General features: G+C 40.3%; 2 protein-coding genes across 17 annotated transcripts in view; one reads left to right on the top strand and one right to left on the bottom strand.

Moving 5' to 3' along the window:
* The window catches only part of CASK (calcium/calmodulin dependent serine protein kinase), a 354889-nt gene that overhangs the window by 179634 nt on the left and 153667 nt on the right, over positions 1-21588 (top strand). The window lies entirely within an intron of this gene.
* GPR82 (G protein-coupled receptor 82) lies at positions 1035-13205 on the bottom strand. 4 transcript variants are annotated; one of them, XM_032842498.1, is made up of 4 exons: positions 12993-13205; positions 5332-5461; positions 2992-3055; positions 1035-2855 (listed from the first exon to the last, which is right to left on the bottom strand). In XM_032842498.1, the coding sequence occupies exon 4, from the start codon at positions 2818-2820 to the stop codon at positions 1810-1812; it is 1011 nt and encodes a 336-aa protein (XP_032698389.1). In that variant the 5' UTR covers positions 2821-2855; positions 2992-3055; positions 5332-5461; positions 12993-13205; the 3' UTR covers positions 1035-1809. The 4 variants fall into 4 exon arrangements, with proteins under 4 accessions (XP_032698389.1, XP_032698386.1, XP_032698387.1 ...); XM_032842495.1 differs by lacking the exon at positions 12993-13205 and adding an exon at positions 5850-6005; XM_032842496.1 differs by lacking the exon at positions 12993-13205 and having other exon boundaries at positions 5332-5809.

The raw sequence follows: 21588 nt of genomic DNA, 5'->3' as shown, positions 1-21588 counted from the left end.
GTCCGCAAATTAATCTGCCAGAGATCAGATCACTGCTATAAAAGAATACATGTACCCTGTAAACATTTGGAGTCAACATGCATTTTCTTCAGACTGGTTTTCTGAACATTTTCTTCTCTCAGTTAAGCATTGCACTAAAAGGGGGTGATATTTACTGTTTGTTTTCTATTCTTTTTTAATGAAAATTATGCAGATGTGTTAGAAAAACCTCTGGTGACATTGAACACATGGCTCTTGGGGAATCTGTACAAGTGTATTGTTTCTACATTTTTAAATTCAGGAACAAAACATGCTATGAGATCAAAGGCTTGGAAGTGCTATGTGAACTTACTTTACACTTCTTTCCGAGCACCGAAGAAATGACCACGAAGTGAATAAATGAGTCTCTGAGCAGTCTCTGAGGAAGTAAGAGGTTACCATTAACATTTATTCAACTTCAGTTTCATTTAACTGTTTTTGTCTGGCTCTTATCTGAGCAGATAATGCAAGTACCGTGGGTGTAGAAATTGAAAGCAGAGTACAGCTCAAAAGGCACTTATGATCTTTTTGGGAAAATAAAACACATGAAAAAATGTTTTTTAATTAGACTGTGTATAGCACAGAGTATAGTCCCCATCATTTATCTTGCTGACGAGACTACATAAAAGAAAGAAATGACCGAGAAATGCTTACTGTTTAAATATTTATTTAGGTACTGGAGAAAATTGAGGTGACTTATCTTGCAGGTTTTTCATCAGCAAATTGGCATCCTTTATGGTGGTGATGATTAAAATACATGCAAAGCATATAAACAGAGTGTCTGGCACATAGCAAATGCTTAGTGAATGACAGCTACTCAGAATAGTAACATCATCTGATTTAATAATAGTACCTATGAATTACATAGTATTTTTCCATTCTGCAAATGATGAAATTAACACTTTAAGAGGTTAAGTAGTTTACTGAGAATTCTCTGGCTAAATAAGAGCTTCAGCTAGGATCGAACCCAGGGAATCTAACTCGAGACCAATCTCTCAACAACAATACTGTTATACTGCCCTTACTATTCATTCATTTATTTGCACAAAAATTAATTGGACATATCTGCATGCCAGATACCATTTGTCATTAATTACATTATTTATATTGAATACAGAGGGAAATTTACAAAATGTGATGAAGATAGGCATATAATGACATCATATTCGCTCTTTATTTTGACCAAACTTAATCCAAATATTCAAATATATTTATAAAAACACTGGCTTAATAAATATGGGAATCAATGAATATTGCTTCTCCCAGTAACATAAGCAGATGATACAAGATAATGCCTTTATAAAACCTTGGATTTTTACACTCTGCTATTCATACATCTGGATAGGACTTGAGCGACATAATTTCTGATTCACTTTTTTTCTTTTACTCATTTTTAAAGTTACCAAAAAACACTAGCCATAGATGGGCCCTTACACTGAAACTACTAGAAAGCAGAAAAGTTACAAACCATTTGCTGCTTTATCCTGCAGTCATGACCTGTTGTGTTTTAAAGAAAAGCATACACAGTTGCGTTTAAAGAGAAAATGGTCTTTTGCTTTCATATGCAGTGAGATCCTTTTAATATGCTTGACTTTTGCCTCTGAGAGGCTCTGCCATCTCAACTTGTAGTATTAGTAGAGCTGTAAAATGAATTTTATGATTATTTATAAAACCGAAGAGGTTTTCCTACTGCCTGCTTTCAAGCAAGCTGTGACCTGTTGATCATGGTGTTCAATATCCCTAGTAGCCATATAAACACTTTTCTGTTTGGTGGTGTTTTCTATTCAGAAGTCAACTATAGGCTTGTATATGTGGGGATTCCGATTTTGTAAAGAGATTATATAGTGTCTTTTTGAACGTTTTATCTAAAAAAAGAAATATAATGGGGTCTGTGCTACTTCTAGCTGATGCAAGACAGGTGAGGACATTTTTAATTTCAATTAAATAATTCAGTCGCTGACAGTTCTCACTTTGGTGTAGAACATAAAAAATGGGTTTAAAAATGCTGTATGGAAGGAAGCAAACTATTAGTAGAATCTGGATGACCAAAAGGTGCCTTTTCACAGAACTGTAAGTCAGATCTTTCTCCGTAATGGATGTACAGGTCCTTATTTTTCTCAGATGGCTGACAAAAGAGTAATATGATGTTAGTACGACTAAAAAGGAAAATCCGATAAATGTGGTTCCAATGAGGCCCGCAGTCTGCGAGATCATGGCTCCTAGTTCCGTCTGCCGGTTATAGCATACATTCTCCTCTCCTTCTGTAGCCTCTACAACTGAGTAGTATATGATAACTGGCATAATTATGCCTAGTACAACTCCCCATATGTAAACACACAGTTTTCTAGCAAAGTTGGGCTGGCGAAATTTTTTCAGTAAATGGCCATAAAATACTTTCTCGTAGCACGAAGTGGTCTCTTGTACTGAGTCCTTTTTCATTAAGGTAGCATAGCGGCTTATGGCAATCCAACTTAAAATTAAGAGGCTAACAAACATACTTACATGCATGGATAGAGTTCCCAAAAAATTGACCACTGTGCATTGTGCAGATCGATACTCCCATTGAGAACCTTTTAGGAAATAGATACCCATGAAAGGCATAGCACTGCACACAAGTAAGTTTGCAGTCACAAGATGTGCTAGGTAGATGTGCGTTGATGTTTTCTTGCCTATCTTTGTTAAAAATACCCACTGAGAGAGAGAATTTCCAAAGAGACCAATGATGCAGAGGAAGGTGTAAATGATTGGCAAAGCCAGGGAAGAGATCCTGGATGGTTGAATACATGTTGAATTGTTGCTCATTTATATCAGATTTTCTTGGAATTTTGTCTCAGGAGCTAGAACAGAATGGCAGATATTTAATGTTAAAATTATAGATGGTATTTAAACTGAATAGTTTTTTAAAAGCATTGGATGAAATAAAATAGTAATGTAAATTTATTGGGTGGAAAGAGGATATAGATGCTTTCTCACCTTTTCTAATCACGGTTGTCCAGTGGAACTACAAGTAAGACTTGATGGTGGACAGTACCTTTGTCTAAAAAATGAAATTTGATACAAATAGTTAAAGGCCCGAGATTTATCATTCTTTGATTGTTTTTTTGCCTAGAAAGGTAATTGAGATATTTTAAAGCACATGAAAGCAATACATACTGGCCAAAGGAAAGTGTTACAAAAGTATTTTGTGGCCACCCTACTACTTAAGACTTTTAATTACCACCTTAATTGTATATAAAGTGTACATAAATGCTTTTCAAAATGGCTTCTCTCCAGGATGAGGTTAAAGCACCCTCTGTAATCTAATACCATTAGAATAGTGTCATTTTGCATTTCAGAAGTAAACTTAATTCCACACAAATACTCAGACAAGATCCTGACTCAAACAGAAGGTAAGTATAGTGACCAAGGATAGACATCAAAATCCCAAGGTCTTTACCAAAAGACATCAGAAATTTCCTATTTCAAATATTTAATGTTAAAATACCATACTTCAGTTTTTTAAAAAAGTTTACTTTAAATTCTGTGTCAAAACTGTAGTTGCTATGCTTGTTGGTTAGAGTGCCCTCATGTGTCTTTGTGTATAATTTTAGTACCTTGTTTTTTCAGAGAATATGATTTTTTTAGAAGACATTTTAATCACGGCATAAATACAGGCATGGTTTTTGTTTTTTATGTTTTATTTTTTGTTTTTAAGTTTATTTTTTTTTTTGTAGTAATCTCTACACCCAACACGAGGCTCGAACCTAGGATCCCGAGATCAAGCGTCACGTGCTCTTCCGACTTAGTTAGCCAGGTGCCCCATGTCTTATTTTTAAATCTTTTTTTTTTAATCTTTCTTGCATCAGATGGTACACAGGAAATGTTGAAGAGTCGCATACAAACTCTCTTTCATTATTTTGTTCTTCCTTATTTCTTTCAGGTGGGAATTACAAGTTATTGGATTCAGGTCAAGTAAGAATCATGAGCTTTATTCAGAATGTGCCACATTTCTCTGTGTTTATCACCATAGCTTTCTAGGTACCACATTCTCTTTCATAAAAATCTAGAGTGGGGATTTTTTTAAACCTTTTTTTAAATCACATTCGGTCTTTTGATAAACACAAAAATGTTGCCATGGATCTACCTTCATATATGCCCCCAGCCCCTCTGAGCTATTTCACTCTGCCCCTCTTCAGAGTCACAGTTTTAAGTTTTGCATCATGGATTACAGAAATATGGAAGGTTTTTTCCCAAATATGCTGTTAGAATTTTTAAGTAATTTATTTTTTTATTTTTTATTTTTTGAAATATTTTATTTATTTATTTGACAGAGATCACAAGTAGGCAGAGAGGCAGGCAGAGAGAGAGGAAGGGAAGCAGGCTTCCCACTGAGCAGGGAGCCTGATGTGGGGCTCGATCCCAGGACCCTGAGATCATGACCTGAACCACAGGCAGAGGCTTTAACCCACTGAGCCACCCAGGTGCCCCTTAAGTAATTTTTTAAACCAAGCAATCCCCACACAAAGTCTTTGAAAGCCTGAGGGTCTGTGCAGTGCCTCTAGCTTCCAGTACGGAGACCCTTTACTAATGTCTACCAGTGTCTATCATTTTATTTCTTTGCAATCTTTATTTAGAAAACAGTCCAGATGCTTCAGAGTGAGTATGTATCTGAATACAGTGCAGCCCGGCAGATTGGAATCTGGTTGCAATTAGTGCACTGTCAGTTGTAAATATATAAAGCCTGATCCATACTGATTTAAAACCAGTCAGATAGAGAGTGAAATAAGCCAGTTTATTTCCTAAGAACAATTGATTCAATCCAAGTAGATCTTTTTATAACAAATGGAGCTTCCAGGGTGCCGGTGGCTCAGTCAGTTAAGTGTCTGCCTTCAGCTCAGGTCATGATCCTAGGGATTGAGTTCCGCATCGGGCTCTTTGCTTAGTGGGGAGCCTGCTTCTCCAACTCTGCCTCTGGCCCCGTGTGTGTTCTCTTTCTCTCTCTCTTTCTCGGTCAAATAAATAAATAAAATCTTTTTTTAAAAAGGCAAGAAAGAAATGGAACTTCCTTTTATGGTTAGAGTAATGAAAAACACTACCCCTGCCTTGTGTAGATAATGCGTTATATACTAAAATCTGAAAAGGTAATAGTGCTTCTGTATTCACAGATCGTATTCCCTTTGTCACCTCGCTTTGCTATTTCACACTAGCAGATGCTTCCAAACAAAAAGGAGGGAGAAAGACTCTGATGATCAGTTATCAAAATTTAAACATTTTAGTCCTGTTAGAGTTTTTACAGAGTTAACTTTTAAGCTACAAGTAAGTGATCAGTCTTACCTTAAGTAGTTTACACCAGTCAAGGCTCTGTTGTTCAGGACAGGGATGCAAAATTTCAGACTTAAAATTCTCCGACCATCCAGTATCTTTCAGTTCTAGTCAGTGCGACCAGATTCTTGCATGACACCAACTACAGTGAGGGGAAAAAGGAAATTAAACATATTGAAGAAATTGAATAGTTATGGTAAATGTAGCAACTACCTCTCAAAAAAAACCCTCATTTCTCTATTTCTGTGGTGGGAGGAAGTTGGTGGACAATATATATATTGTACTTCCTTATGATTATTTTATGAACCAGCTCTACCTCAAGGAGCTTTATATTAGCATGCTTGGCTGAAGTTAAGTTCAAAGGTTTAGTCCCCGTAGCTAGTTTTATACATCACAGTGGTAGAGGGAACCACTTCATACTCACCCAAGAAAATATTAGTACAAACTTGTCTGTAAAATCGCTTGTGGATAGTTCATTTGCAGTTCATCTTTATCAAGAATAAAAGGAAACAAACCCAAAGTTTTCTTACCAGTAGCGGCTTACTGAAATCAGATATCACAGAGCTGGAATAGAACTTCATGATCGTCTATGGAAACAAACCCTTCATTTTAAGGATAAAGAAGTGAGTGAGATCCAGGGCACCTGATCTGAGGGTGGCTCAGTCGGTTCAATGTCTGCCTTCCGTTCAGGTCATGATTTCAGGGTCCTGGGGTCGAGTCCCACATCAGGCTTCCTGCTTAGTGGGGAGTCTGCTTCCTCTGCCCCTCCCACCCACTAGTGCTTGCCCCCTCCTCCACAAAAATAAATAGTCTTCTTCTTTTTTTTTTTTTTTGAAAAGGCAAGAAGTGAGACCCAGCGTAGCACACTGTAAGTAAATACAGACTGCACTCGAGTTTGGGTCCCAACTAGGTTACCAAGTGAACTAACCCATTCTACTTCCAACTGCCCTGTGAGCCCCCATTCAAATTCAAATTAGTGTCCATGGTTTGGAGCATTTCATAAAGGCTTTGGGGAATCCCAGAAAGTGCCAGAATCTGAAGACCAAATATTCCTCGGATATAATGAATAGTTACATCATGCTATAAAGAATCCAGTTTTATATATAGGATCGTGTAATGAGCCTACGAACTAGTAACTAACTGAAAGCTCAGGGTACAACTGAGGAGCCAGACTAGCGTCACACACTCCCCTCCCTTGTGTAGTGAAACCACCAGGAGGGAGTCAGAGAATGGGAACAGAAATCTAATTTCATCAAACTTGAGCATTTCAGTTATCAGTAAATCTGCATTTAAAATTAATAGAAGGACCTTGTCATTTCTCATAACCCCCAATGTGTATCTTTTTTCGTGTTGATTGCTTAAGTCCTCCCTACTGTTTGCATAATTGTTCTCTGTAAAACAAAAGTGAGAACTACTTAAGTGGATTTTGTTCTGCTGCTGTTCATCTTTGTCATGCTTGCTATTATTTCATTAAGGACAGTGACTCGTCCGGGGTTGTATGGCCATGGACTGCACAGTAATTTGGCCTCTCTGGAATTCCTATTATTTTTACTTCATCAATTTCTCATGTCCCAGGAAGGAATTACTTAGAACAAAAACCCGTTTGAACTAATTTAGAGAATGGAAGTAGAATGCTGTTTATAAGTGATTGAGAGATCATTTTAATATTACCACTTTGAGGCTTAAGCCCCTTTAGTCAAAAAAAGAGAGAGACAGAGAGACTGCTCTTGCCCTCCCCTACCTTTCCTCCATTGTCCCCAGACTCAGTAAATAACAGCATCACTTTCTCATTATTCAAGCCAAAAACCTAGGAATTATCTTGGTTCCTCTCTTTCCTTCACATCTCACATCCAGTCAATTCCTGTAGCTTCTCCCACCACCACCAGTGGTAGCCACACTTAATGAAAGCTTATAATGTGCCAGGCATCCTGGTCTGTGTTTTGTCTTATTTCATCTTCACAATACACTGTGAAATAAATAGTACAAAATATATTCAATTTAAAGGTGAGGAAAACAACCTCAGAAAGGTCACATAAATTGCCTAAGATCATGCAGCCATCTGTCCTCACAACATGATGACTGGCTTACATACACACACACATACAGCAAGTGACTCAAAACAAGACCATAGGTGCAGTATCTTTTTTTTTGTTTAATCTAGCCTCTGAAGTCAGCACTGTCACTTCTGCAGTATTTTCTTGGTCACACAGAGCCAGCAATGATTCAGTATAAAGAGGTAGATAGCAGGAGACAGTGATCATTGGGAGCCATCTTGGAAGCTGGCTACCACAAGATGTCAGTCAACCATTGGACTAGGAAAGAGTCAAAAGTACTTCTTAAAATGATTGTCAGGCAGCTGATCATTTATCGAGCAAGAATGCCTGGATTGGTGTACGTTCTGTCATTTCTTCCTGTCTCTTGATTTTTAGTGCTCTGTATTAAACAGGGCGGTTCATTTATTTTTTTTAAAGATTTTATTTATTTATTTGACAGACAGAGATCACAAGTAGGCAGAGAGGAAGGGAAGCAGGCTCCTGCTGAGTAGAGAGCCCAACACGGGGCTCGATCGCAGGACCCCAGGACCATGACCTGAGCCGAAGGCAGAGGCTTTAACCCACTGAGCCACCCAGGAACCCCAGTGCAGTTCATTTAATGAGTATTTATTGAAGTTCCTAGTATGTTTCTAGTGTTGTGTGGAGTCACAGAAGTGTATTAGCCACAGGCTAACATAGGGTTTCCAGAAATTCAGGAGCGATTCCACAAGCAAGCCAAGAATTCAGATTAATAATGTGATGTATGATAGAGACTTTAGATGCTCTACAAATTAGAAAGAGGAGAAAACAGTGAATCATAGTTGTTCTGGAAGGCCAAAGGAGCTAGAAGGAAAGGGAACACATACTAAGCTATAATTCTGTGCTAGGTAGGGACTGGGCAGAGCATTTTACATGTAAGAACTCTAACAATGGGTGGTAGAGGTTCCATTTCACATGTAAGGAAATTGAGTTCCAAAGAGGTTAAATTGTGTGCCCAAGGCAACACAACAAGTAAATGAACTTGAAAGCATGTGTATTTTTTTTTTTCAATCTCTTCCTCTGCCATTGAAAGCAGAAATTACTGGCCTTTCTCAGGGTTCATTTAGTTGTACCTGGTAGTACTTATGGTAAGTAAACTGGGGTCAAGTTTTGAATACTTTTTACTTTCTTCAAACAGGGCTTCCCGTCCTATGCTCTAAAGTAGCAGAATTGACCATGGGAGAAATCAAGTCCGATTTCTAATCGTTGAAAGCTTTGAACTTTAAGCTAAGCTATATCTCATCGATAGCAGTATAAATTCTTTTTGATTGAGGCAATTTTTGAATTCCTTAACTGAAATATAAGGAATTTTCTAATTTATGTTTTTCTAAGAACTACTACAACTGATCGAAAAGCATAAATGTCAGAGCATACAAAATTAGCCAAAATACAACTTGTCGGGTGGAAATTTCAAGGATTACAAGTGCTGTGTACACGTGGCCCCTTGGACTTTTCTCACTCAGGCCACTGGTCTTTCTCTTTGGTTTCTCATTCATCTTTCCCATCCACACCATCTGCAAGGTTCCTCTTGTGTTATCCAAGTGCAAATGCTCTTGTCCAACACTTCTAATTCTTTCCTACATCATCTGCCAAAAATTGATCCCCTGGGTGTTCTGCTTAGACCCTTAGGATTTATCTCTCAAGGTGTTAGAGTAGTTCCCCCAGAATACAAGCCCTGCCTTGTGTTAAGTTTCCCGCTGTCGAGATACTTGTGTGTGTGTGTGTGTGTGTGTGTGTGTGTGTCAAGGGAATGTGTCACTCTGACCCCAGAACCCATGTGGAGTCGTTCAGTAAGGATGGTTCAGAGGACAGGCAGGTGGTAATTTATTTTGACAGTCTGTGGTGAACTGTATACAGCAAGGGTGCACGAGACTTTTCCTGACTCACAGGGATTATAGGGGTCAGGAATAGGGTCCCTCATTACTTTCCATCAGAGCCAAAATGCAAAGGACACCTAAGACACATCACTCATACCTGAACCTCATTACTCCAGCCTCACAATTATTTAAGGCTGGTGTCCAAACTAGCTGTGGTTCGCCTTTTTGAGTACTCTTCCTAACCAGTCCACAGTTCAGGCCATCGGGAGGCTGGTGTGCAGGCAGAGAAGATAGGCCTCACACAGTCTGTGTAAGAACAGCACATTCAAAAGATAAGTGGTACTCCAAAAAGGGGGGGCAGTGGAAGCCTTTTATCCAGTTCAGTGCACACCCGAGACAGTCGTCACCTTGAAGAGTGAAACACAGACCTTTGACTCAAAGCTGTGGTTTGTTCAAGGCTCGCTGAGCCCCCTGCTCCCTTCAGGATGTGGTGTCTAGCCACAGCCCCGTCCCCACGGCACCACTCACAGGCCCTTGCTGCTGCTCAAGCAGCTGTACTTCAGGCCGTCCCACCCTTAATCAGGGTTTCAAGAACTTCTACTTGGAAGAGCTGATTTCTCAGCATATCGTGGGAGTATCTCCCTCAAGAACTATTTTTAAAACAGCAGAAATTGTAGTCCAGAGTTTGAAAGTTTATCATCATGCAGAAAACTAATTAGCTCCATAAGGAAGGTCCACTGACAAAACATAGAGAGACCTACTAATCAAAGTTTCATTATGCTTTGCCTTTGGCTTTGTCTCTTCATATAGGTTTGTGTGCACCGGATAGACGTGGTCTTCTAGAATCGCATACCACAATAACACTATAGCAGTCTTGGTGGCGGCCATAAGAACTGGAATGCCCTCTGAGGCAGCAGAGGGAAGCAGATGGGAAATAGGTTTGGGGAAGGGAAGAAACTTCAGCATTGGATTAGATGAGGCAAAAATCTTTTTGAGGACAGTCAGATTTTGAATTTCAACATCTTTGAGTCAGTTAAGTTTAATTCATATCCTGCTTCAGAACCTACCATTTTTTTTTTTTTGAAGGTTCTTTGAAGGGCACCTGAGTGGCTCAGTCGGTTAAGCTCCTGACTTTGGCTCAGGTCGTGATCCGGGGGTCCTGGGGTTGAGCCCCACATTGGGCTCCCTGCTCAGTCAGGAGTCTGCTTCTCCATCTGCCCCTCTCCCTGCTCTCTTTCTTTTTCTCTCTCTCAGACCTTTTTTAAAAAGGTTTTTTGAAAAGGCAAAAGTAGAAAAATTTCTGAAAATGAAACCTTTGATGATAGAATTCTAAAAATAATTTAGGCCATCATATTGCCCCAGGAATAAGATACATCCCTACACCTCTGCCCTGGGAAACAGCACATCAGACTGCAGTGAGATTTGGAGAACTAAAAAGGCATCCTATATCAGTTCCCTGGAACTCACACTGTCCCTTTCTTCCCAAGACCAAGGTTTCCTGGCCAGTTTATTACCAATCATTTCTTTTGGATATCTAGATACTGTTGTGTTGAGGTTAAGTCCCCTGCTCCATGTCACTTCCTGTCCTTATTCAAGGGACAAAACAGGTATGTGAAGGGAAGGTGAGGGGCAGTTACGTACCTGTCTTACTGCCTGTATCTGAGTGTCTGGGTTCATTTTCTCTTAAGAGCCCCAAGTACTAAAGTAACAAACTTTCCTGAGAACCACGTTTGTTAGGAAGCGTATAAATGGCAGCTACTGAAGTGCTTCCTGTATATATTCGATCGGTTTTTAAACCATCTCTGAGCTAAATGCCATCCTAACTACCAGTTTCTAGATGAGATTTAGGCCCACAGAAGAGAAATAACTCACCGATGCTAGTAGAACCGCCATAGCGTAGGGCTTAGAATTGGACCCAGGCAGTGTGACTTCAGAGCCCATATTCTTGGCTGCCACCAGAGTCTGGTTGATGGTGTGGGGTAAGGTGACCCAGTATCCCCAGTGACCAAAAACATATCTCACTTATATACCTATCTGCAGTTTTCAGTCTGGAAGTTTATTAACTCCTGCCAACTCCCCATTGTAGAGGTGCCTTTTTCCATCTGTAGCTGGTAAGTAATCAGAGGGTCCTATTTTGAGACTATGTATTGTTTCCCTTTCAGTCCATTGATTTTAGCAGTCACGGATGATGCTCACCTAAGTCAGTTCTTGCGCTGATGGACACAGATAAATTAGATTTGAAGTGGTCACTTGAAGGCGTCACTCTAAACAAGTCTTGGTGTTGAGCTAATTCTCAAATAGTGCCATCTGTGGCATAGCTTCTACTATTACCAGATTTTCTCTTCCCTGTCCTCCCATCAAAAACCAGCCTAAAATATGCTGTTTTAATAAACAACAAGTAAAGCATTGAGGCCAGGAAACCTAAGTCCTATGGAGTGACGTACCTCTGGAAATAGCTGGAATAGAAAATTGGAAAAGAGAAAAACCGCAGTTTGATGTTCGCTGCAAAGTGGGCAGCTTGTTCCTTTGGCAGCACCGTGGCCAGCAGAGGGCAGTGTATTACCAGCCCTGGGTAAACCTCTCGCAATGAAAGGCTGAAGCAGGAGCTGTCGGCGTTGCTCTGTTTTCCAGCCAGAAACTTAAAACCATTTAAAAGTTGTGTTTGTTTGTTTGTTTTTAAGTTCTAACAGAATGATAAACGTCATTATTTAACTAGTTGAAAAACACTTTAAATGTGAGAGAGTAACAGTAATTGTGTGGGCGAGGATTCCTTTCACGATTTCACCCCGATTTCCTTAACGATTTCATCCTGAAGATGAAAAGCCAGTACCAGTCATCTGCCTTTAACAGGATATGTCCTTTGGGGACTTTTTTGTTTTGTACCAGCGATTACCACAAGAGTTGCCTTTGTAAAACACAACTACAATCACCTGAGCAGTAAAAAAGAAAGTCTGACATTTTAGTATGTGAAAGTTGTAGTCATCTCTTCTAGTTTTATTTAGCTTTTCTCCTAATCACAGCAATTCAAGGACATAGTTTCAAAAGTCAAAGAATACTGAAAGGCTTGTAGTGAAAACTTGTCTATTAATAAATGTGATTTAAAGCCTATTTCAGCTAATGAAGACAGTATAGTCCCTATTGTGTCCCCTTTAGTCCTTCCTCAGACTCCTAAGATCCTTTCATTTAAGAAACCTCCTAACCTTTTGCCTCATTATTCCCTTCTTTCCATCAGTGGGGAGCATATGCTTGTTGTTATCTCGGAGAACACATGATTGGTTTAAATCTTTAATAACCCTGGGGTGCCTGGGTGGCTCAGCGGGTGAAAGCCTCTGCCTTCGGCTCAGGTCATGATCCCAGAGTCCTGGGATCAAGCCCCCGCATCGGGCTCTCTGCTCAGCAGGGAACATGCTTCCCCCTCTCTCTCTGCCTGCCTCTCTGCCTACTCGTGATCTCTGTCTGTCAAATAAATAAATAAATAAATCTTTAAAAAAAATCTTTAATAATCTACCATTCCCCACCCTGCAGTGGTTTGGAAAATAGGTGTCTCTGTCTTCCTCTCACACACAGCTTTCAAGTAAAAGAATTCAAGCCGTTGTCTCTCTTGTTAGTGAAATCGCTCACTGTGTATTCATTGTTGCCTTTTTAGAAATAGTATGCATACTTTTCGTTGATATTTTATGTGCATCATTTATCTCTTGCCACCCCCAGACTTGGTGGCTTAGGACAACTCTCAATTCTGCGATTTGTTCTGGGCTCAGCTGGGCAGTTCTTCTGTCATTCTTACCTGGGATCATCAGTGCAGCTATGTAACTTCTTAGTCATCTGGCAGCATAGCTGAGACTGGGTGGTCCAAGATGGCCTCACTCTTGTGTCTGGAGCCCCAGCTGGGATGGTTATGCAGGCCGAGCATCTGTTTCCATGTAATCTTTCTATTGGGTTTATTTCTAATGTGATGGTCTTGGCTTCTGAGAGGGCAAAACTGGAAGCTGCAAGGCCTCTGAACGTTTTTTGCTCAGATGTCCTGCAATGTCCACCACCTTTTATCGGTCAGAGCAAGTCACGTATCTGCCCAAATTCAAGAGGTGGGCAAAAGACTCCACCTCTGAACGGGAGGAGCTGTGGAGAATTTTAATCTACCACATTTTTTAATGTGCTTGCAGTGGTAACGTTTTAACTAATTTTTTATATCTTTCCCTGGAAGTGCCTTTGCATTGGCTCTTTCCTTGGGGATTAATATAGTATGTGTACCTCGGAGTTCATGGCTTCTTGGGCAATATTTCAAAAAGAAAAGTTGAGTTTACTTTGTAAAGAGCTGCCCACTCTGTCCCACTTGGGTCTTGGAGCTGTTGTTTTGTTTTGATTATTTCTTATATTATGAAGTGCATCAAAAGTATCATGAATGTGGGCACCTGGGTGGCTCAGTTGGTTAAGCAACTGCCTTCCGCTCAGGCAGGTCATGATCCCAGAGTCCCGGGATCGAGTCCCACATCGGGCTCCCAGCTCCAAGGGGAATCTGCTTCTCCCTCTGAGCTTTTCCCCTCTCATGCGCTCTCTCACTGTCTCTATCTCAAATAAATAAATAAAATCTTAAAAAAAAAAAGAGCATCTGTTTCCAGAATGGATTCTAGCTTTTTAGTAAAACTAGAAGAAAAGTCTGTTTCTGCTAGTGTGATCCTGAAAGCTGGATAAATTCATTGACCTCTCCAATACTAAAGCCTAGAAGGATGTGGAATGACAATTAGTCTAGCTCACCCCTTTGGTAGCTCCCCCCCCCACCACCACCAGCAGCATGCTGGTTTGTACTCACTACTCAAGATTTCTTTATTTGCAGGATCATAAATGGAAACAATCAGAGCATGAGACCCACATTCACTCACTTAGCTGATTCCTTGCACTAGTTGCCACATATATTTGGACCTCTGCAATCGTCCCCAACACGAGCTGACCCGTGTGTTCCAGTGTTTTTCAAGACTAACTGGCCACAAAGGGGAACTGAATATGAACATGCATGCAAACCTCATCAGTTCCCTTTGCAACCAGCTGAAAGTTGTTTTTAATATAGAGGAAACAGTGTTTTTCTTGTGAGTACAAACAATTTACAGCATTTCTGCTTCTGACAGATCAGGAGACACACAAGAGAACACCGCACTAAATTGTGAGAAAGGCACTTTAAAGAGAAAGTAGGAAAACAGCAAAAGTTGAATTGAGGAAGAGAAAGAGGTGCTGCTGTGTACAGGAAAGGAACAAAGCAGAGGTGGGAGACTGGGTCCTAGAAAATCTTAATAAGTAATAGAACACGAGAAGAGGCGGGAACTGTAGAAAGGAAATGTCTGTAACAGGAAAGGGCCTATAGCAGCATTTCCAGTGGTATTAACGGAAGGCATTAAAATCTCTTGGCCCAGAAGTTTGCCATTGGATAAAATCTGAAAATATAACCCATTAGAGTGATTACCATTCCCACCTGCGTTCATGCTGCTGAGCCAGGTTTAGTTCCTTGTTGCCATTTCAGAATGCAGTGTGGTGACCCATTTAGCCGCTCTGATTACTGAGCAAAACCAGAGGTCTATAAGAAAGCACAGAGATCTAAGCACCTAACATGAATGTCACAAAGCTCCTAAAATCTATCAGCTTATTTTAGATCTAGTTTAAGCAATCTCTCTAGCAATAAAAATGCCTACTACGTGCTGAGCAAGAGACACAGGTCAAATTCACTACAAAAGAAGATTGAGGGAAACTGCTTGGGACCGCCGACCATACATCAAGCAGCAGCCCCCATACGTGCACCTGAGTTGCCCTGAGGGCATTACTGTATTAGCATAGGAGGGCACAACTGGACTGCAGGTGGCCCTTACTTGCCAGCCGCTGACGCAGTGGATGTTCTGCAAGATCCAAAATTTCTATTAACAGGATCTAAAGAACATCTCATCCAAACTTTATTAAATGCCGAAAATACTTTGCTACCTTCCCAGCCTGCTGGGGATCCATACTATATTGAAACACTTCGATTAACAGGTAAGTCACCAGCTCTCTATTTCAATTGAGATCTGTAATTATTAGAAACCCTCTCTCATGATCTGATGAGATGTGCCTCTTGCAACTCCCATCCTTCACCGATCCTTTCACCTTGCTCTCTGGAACTACACACACACATTTTTGCTGTAATATCTTTCCTTTAGTCTTTTGCTATAAGGCTACATAATCTCATTCTCCCAACTCTTTTCCTGGTATCCTGCAAGGTGCCCTCACTGTCCTCTTCTGCTTATTCAACTTCCAGAGCATGGTTCTGATGAGCCCGTGATCAGTCTGTTACCGCTCTTGTCCTGGGCAGTACTGTTATTCATGAAAGCTGAAGTTGAATTACCCTTCGTGAGTTACTCCCCGCCTCCTTCCCACCTCGCTTGCTTCCAGACCAGCTTCCACTGCCTCTCTTCCTAGTTCCAATGTTTACCTTCAGCTTCTGGACATTCCATTTTGACATTTGAGTATTTGGATAACATATATTGAATGTTTCTTCCTGGCCAGGTATATTTATTAGCTCGTTTAGTCCTCATAACAACACTATGAGTTAGGTACTCCTAACTCATATTAAGCAATCTCTCAGTAGAAGGAAGAATAGAAGGAAGTAAGGAAAAACAGGAGAAGGCATTTTCTCATAGAAAAAAACAAACAAAAAGTAGAAGGAAGAGTAGAAGGAAGCAATTTCTCAGTAGAAGGAAGAGAGCTTGTCCAAGGTTATATAGTAAGTGGTAGAGCCAGACATTGAACTCGGGCAATCTCGCTGCAAGGGCTGCCCTTCTGACCTGGCTGGCACGCTGATTCTCAGTTCTGTTATTTAATAATGTTTACTGTCATTGGGCCAAGAAGACCTATTGAATCCAGCCCACCATGATCCCCACTATGGCCTAACTGTGATGGGAGGGGGATACTGTTCCAATGCTCAAGACTCTTCTCCTGGTCCAGGAGATGTTCTGTGCTTTCAAATCATCTGCATGTCTGTTCTCAGGTGTTTGAATTTTGTAGTTTAAGAAAACATTTCTGTGTTCTCAGGGAATGTCTCATCTGGACTCCATTTATGAAATGCCAAGCTAATCATAATTCTCTCTGCAAATTCTTTAGCATGGTCTTTGAGAGCTGTATATCAAAAGGCCAGGGTTTATCTACATTTTTTCCTAGAAAGTTTCTTCAAAGTGAAAGAGAAAACATCTTACTTTGTGGTGTCTGGCAAAAGAAACCATAAGGAAAGGAGAAAGCAAGGCCCACACTGATAGAAGTGATTAACAACCCATATAAACAACAAAAGATTAGTATCCAGAATACGTGCTATTTCAACAGTTTGAAAGAAATGAGTAAAGAAGCAGCAATTAATTAAGGGGGGAGAGGTCCCGATACAAACAGGCCATTTACCCAAGAAGAAACCTGAATGGGGCAGGGGGGACAAAACATGAGCCAGTGCTCCATTTCAGTTGTAATCAGGGAAGCACAAATTAAAAACCACAGGGAGATGCCATTCACGCCTACTAGATGGACTAAAATTTAGTAAAAATGACAAAACCAAGTATTGGGAAACAACTCATGTCTCACTAGACTCATGTCCCAAGTCCTGTCTCTCACTAGTTGGGAGAAGTATATACATCGATAAAATCACTTTGGAGAGCAGTTTGTCACAACAGAGATCAATTGCGAATGTGCATACCCTTATGAGCAAACATTTCTACTTCTAGGAGTCAACCATGGAGAAATTTCACGCATGTGCCCAGGGCATACAGGAGACTATGGTTTCTAATAGTGAAAAAGTGGAAACCACCTAAGGGCCCACTGTCAGGTGAAATGGAGAATTGAGCTATTTTTTGTTCCCACAGTGAAACCCTGTGTATCAGTGTAGTGAGTGAGGAGACCTACATATATCAGCACAAACAGAAATTGAGTGAAAAAGTTACAAAAGGGTGCAGTAGTAAGATATTCGTTGTGTCCGTTTTAAAAAACAAAAACTAATACCTATCGTTATATATACCTGTGTTATAAAAGAAGAAAAATGCGCATCAGAATGACACTGCTAACTTGGGGAAAGAGGATACCTCAGGATGAGCTTTAGTGAAGCTAGCTTTGGGGGTTATGTCTGGGTACAAGAGAACAGTGAAGCAAATAGGGCCAAATGTTAACATCTGTTCAGTTTGGGTGATGGGTTCTTGCTGCTGGCTATGTTGTGTCTTCCCCCTTTTTTGGATGCTTGAAATGTTTTAGAACTAAAGAAAGATGATACGTGGAATGAGCCCACCAGAATAGAACTGTGTAGAAGTTGACTGTGGACCCTGCAGTAACTATATAACCTCCTAAAGCAAAAAGAGATTCTCTGCCTCATCCCTACCTGTACTCAAACTATAATTAGAAAGTTCTTCCAGATCTCATCTTAGGATGGTTCTTGATGCCTTTCTTTGGCTAGAAGCAAAATTAAGGGCAAGTGCTCTAAACCTTTATTCGACCCCCCCTCCCCATTCCACCTGTAGGCTCTTGTACTGGATTACTGTCCGTGTTTCAGGCAGAGCTTTCCCGGAGTGGGCAAATGTGCCATAGCTAGAGAACCAGCCTTTAAGATGTTGGCTTTTTGACTGCACACAATTTGGATAAGTGGTAAACAGAATTTTTTGTCCCAAATACATGTTATTACCAATTTTGGGTTTTGGGTTTTTGTTTTTTTTTTTTTTAAGACATCTCAGTAGTTAACCATGGGCTTGGGCAGACGGAAATGAAAACAAAAAGCATTGTCTTAGCAGAGACAGTTTCTGTAGAGTCAAAGCCTACTAACTCACATCCCCTCCTATGAGAAAGGCAGTTTTCTTGACACCACGCGCAGTGTAGTTTAAGTGACGATCACGTGTGTCCAGAGCCTAGCAGCGTAAAAGGCGCACACAAATATCTCCGACTTTGCTGCTCATTTTCTTGCATGTGAACTTGAAAGGGGGGAAATAAGAGGCATAGCAGAAGTTTAGGACAAAGCTAGCACTTCCTTTCCAGCTCTGAGTCTGTTACCATCCCCCAGCCGGCGCTGGTGTGTGTCTGCAAACCAGACTGAACTGAGGTACTGCCGCAGCCACATACCGATGTGTGTGCTCACCGGGGCCGCGTCGCTGTGGAAAAAGACGTGGCCTCAGCCGACGTGAGAGCATGCCTTAGTTTCTGTCTCAGCTGACACAATTCCGATTACATTCTGGGTCTTGAATACTTTATTCTGATGGAAAAATAGAAGTTTCTTGGCAAGTTATGGCATCTGTTGGTGCCTGACCTAAAAGGTTCTCCTTGTAGATGTCATAACTGTTGTGAACGTTTTTGCCACTCTGAGCTTTTGCGTTTATGTTTGTGTGTGGTTTTTGACCAAAAAATAAGCTATGCATTCTCCCTATAGTTATTTCTGTTGTTTAATTAATAGGAAGTTCTTTCCCAGTCACTTATTTTTAAATTTTTTCATGCTTCCATTATTTACATGCAACAATCTATATATAATCTTTATAATGTTTTGTGTGTGACATGAGGTAAGGCTATAAACTGACTTTTTTATTAATAAGCACAGCACTTTTTATTAATCCATCCCTTCCTTCCCCTAGGCTTTTTGTGATGTCTCCCTTTATTTGCAGTGGTTCTCTCTGAGGGAGGAAAGTGTGTTGCAGTCACTCAAAAAACTTTTCAAAAATTCACTTAACACCACTTTGCAAGATTCTGGCACATCTTGAGCAACAGAATCTTAGGTTTCCCTCTGATCATTCCTGCCCCTACTCTTTTGAGAGGCGTTAATTACGTTATATAATCTTCTCCTGTATCATTGAGGGCCTGCTTAGAGATGTGTATTCTGTTCCAGTGATAAGCTTATCCTTGTATCTGGTGCACAGAGTTCTCCTTATTGAAAGATAAGAATATACTTTAATATCTGGTAAAGTAAGTCTCCATTCATATTTCAAAAACCTAGGGCATCTGGGTGGCTCAGTTGGTTAAATGTCTGCCTTCACCTCAGGTCATGATCTCGGGGTCCTGGGCCCACATCCGGCTCCCTGCTCAGTGGGGAGCCTGCTTCTCCCAATCCCTCTGCCCCTCATCCTCGCTGATGTGTCCTCTCTCTCTCTCTCTCACACACACACACACACACAAATAAATAAAATCTTAAAAAAAAACCTTAAAAATAGCCTGTTAATATGTTTCTGCAAAATCCAGGTTGCCTGTTAGGAGAACTCTATTTCATGCTGTTTTCTCTTGTGGGTAACTTTCAGTAAGGCTTTGCTTCAAAGAGTTGTAATTTTATTAGTTCTACTTTTATACTGGCAGGACTGAAGAATCCATTTTAAAAAGAAGTTGAAAATAAAACCTTCTGGACTTGAACAAAATTTACTTTTTCTAGTGACCTGATCAAAGAAGTTGAAAATAAAACCTTCTGGACTTGAACAGAATTTCTTTTTTCTAGTGATCTGATCTTAGAAAGTTAACCATCATCAAACCCAGCTCTGCTCCAAATACTTTTCCAAAATGAACAGCAGTACTCAGCATTGGGTATCAGTCTGGCAGCCAGGCATTTTATTTTGCCCTTGTTTAGTTTTGCATATGTGAGATGCTATTTAGAAACTTGTTCTGAGTATCTTTTGCAAGGTGAGGATATATGTATACTCGGGAATTACCTTTTTCTGCATGCTTCTAGAACTAAACGTTGGGTTGGGGGATGTAGGGACAAGTGTTTCCTGCTTGAAAACACTAATGCTTAATAAGAAATTAAAGGTTATATATAATAAATAGCTTTAAATTTCGTAAGTCAGTATCATGTCAAAAATTTACAAACATGGGGCGCCTGGGTGGCTCAGTGCTTAAGCCTCCGCCTTCGGCTCAGGTTTCAGGTTACTCTAAGACTTTATTAGTGAAAGTTCTGTCAATTAATAAAATCCATCATAAACTTAAGCTCAGATTGACTTTTATGAAAATTTATTTTACCACAATTATTATACCAAGAATTAACTCAGTATGCTTTTTAATTTTTTTTTAAAGAATGCCATTGTGTGGGGCACCCGGGTGGCTCAGTTGGTTAAGTGTCTCTCTTTTTTTTTTTTTTTAAGCTTTTGTTTCTTTATTTATCAGAGAGAGGGAGGGTAGGAGAGCTGAAGCCTGGGGAGCAGCAGGCAGAAAGAGAAGCAGCCTCACCAGTGAGCAGGGAGCCTGACACGGGACTTGATCCCAGAACCCCAGGATCACGACCTGAGCTGAAGGCAGACGCCCAGTCAGCTGAGCCACCCAGGCATCCCAAGCATCTGATTCTTGATTTCCACTCATGTCATGATCTCATGATTGTGGGATCTGCCTGTGTCAGGGTCCATGCTCAGCAGGGAGTCTGCGTGAGAATTCTTTTCCTCTCCCTCTGCCCCTCCCCTTCCCCCTCACACGCGCACACACACACAATGTAATCTAACCATTCAAGCTGTTATGTTTATAGTAGAGACACGTAGGGATATAAATTGTTTACCAGCAATATAAAAAAAATTTTTTACCTTTGAGAACACGAGAGAAAATTAGTGTTGTCATATTTTAAGATTTTATTTATTCATTTGAGAGAGAGAATGAGTGAGAGCATGAGAGGGGAGAAGGTCAGAGGGAGAAGCAGACTCCCCGTGGAGCAGGAAGCCCAATGTGGGACTCAATCCCGGGACTCCAGGATCATGACCTGAGCCAAAGGCAATTGCTTAACCAACTGAGCCACCCAGGCACCCAGTATTGTCGTATTTTAAAACCATACAAATAGAAATGCTAAATTTCAGTTTGGTGGTATTTGCTAACATTGTCAGAGCAAAGTAATGTAAATTTTTTCTAAGCTGCTAATTTTTCTGCAAATTTCCATTTTTATTCTCAATTATTTCTTGTTTTTTTAAATATAATTCTACTTTGACCTGTTCTTTACTCAGTCACGTGCACTCACTGATACACGGCTGCACAGTAATTATATACAAACCAAATCTCATTAAAATAAATTCAACCCTAACAAAATTCTTCATACTCTTTACCATTGATTCCCCAGCCACTGGCCCACATGAAGTTTGAAGAATTATTCTAACTCTAAGAAATTCTCCTACTCTGTGACAAACATATGAGGGGATCCTTGGACTTTGTCATAACAGCTTTTACATATTTGCTCAATGGCATTCTGGTTCTGTGTGACCAAAAAACTGAATAAATGCTGGACAAACTTTTAAAAATAGTTGCCTTAATGACAGCTCCTGATTCCAATTGTATGATATTCTGTGCAGCTATATCGAGATACATTGACTAGGAAAAAAAATACACCTACTTTTTCAGTTCTATTAAGCAACCCCCCCTTCTCTGTCTCACTCATTTGCTCATTTGTTCACTCATTTAAT

Source organism: Lontra canadensis, unplaced genomic scaffold, assembly GCF_010015895.1.
Source record: "Lontra canadensis isolate GAN:19392208 unplaced genomic scaffold, GSC_riverotter_1.0 scaffold131, whole genome shotgun sequence".
NCBI classification, from domain to species: Eukaryota; Metazoa; Chordata; class Mammalia; order Carnivora; family Mustelidae; genus Lontra; species Lontra canadensis.
Note: the sequence above shows the minus strand (reverse complement) of the source record. Positions and strands in the feature narration are given on the sequence as shown.

Bases quoted from the DNA above. Each gene is read 5' to 3' on its own strand.
- GPR82 (XM_032842498.1), bottom strand. From the start codon at position 2,820: ATGAGCAACAATTCAACATGTATTCAACCATCCAGGATCTCTTCCCTG.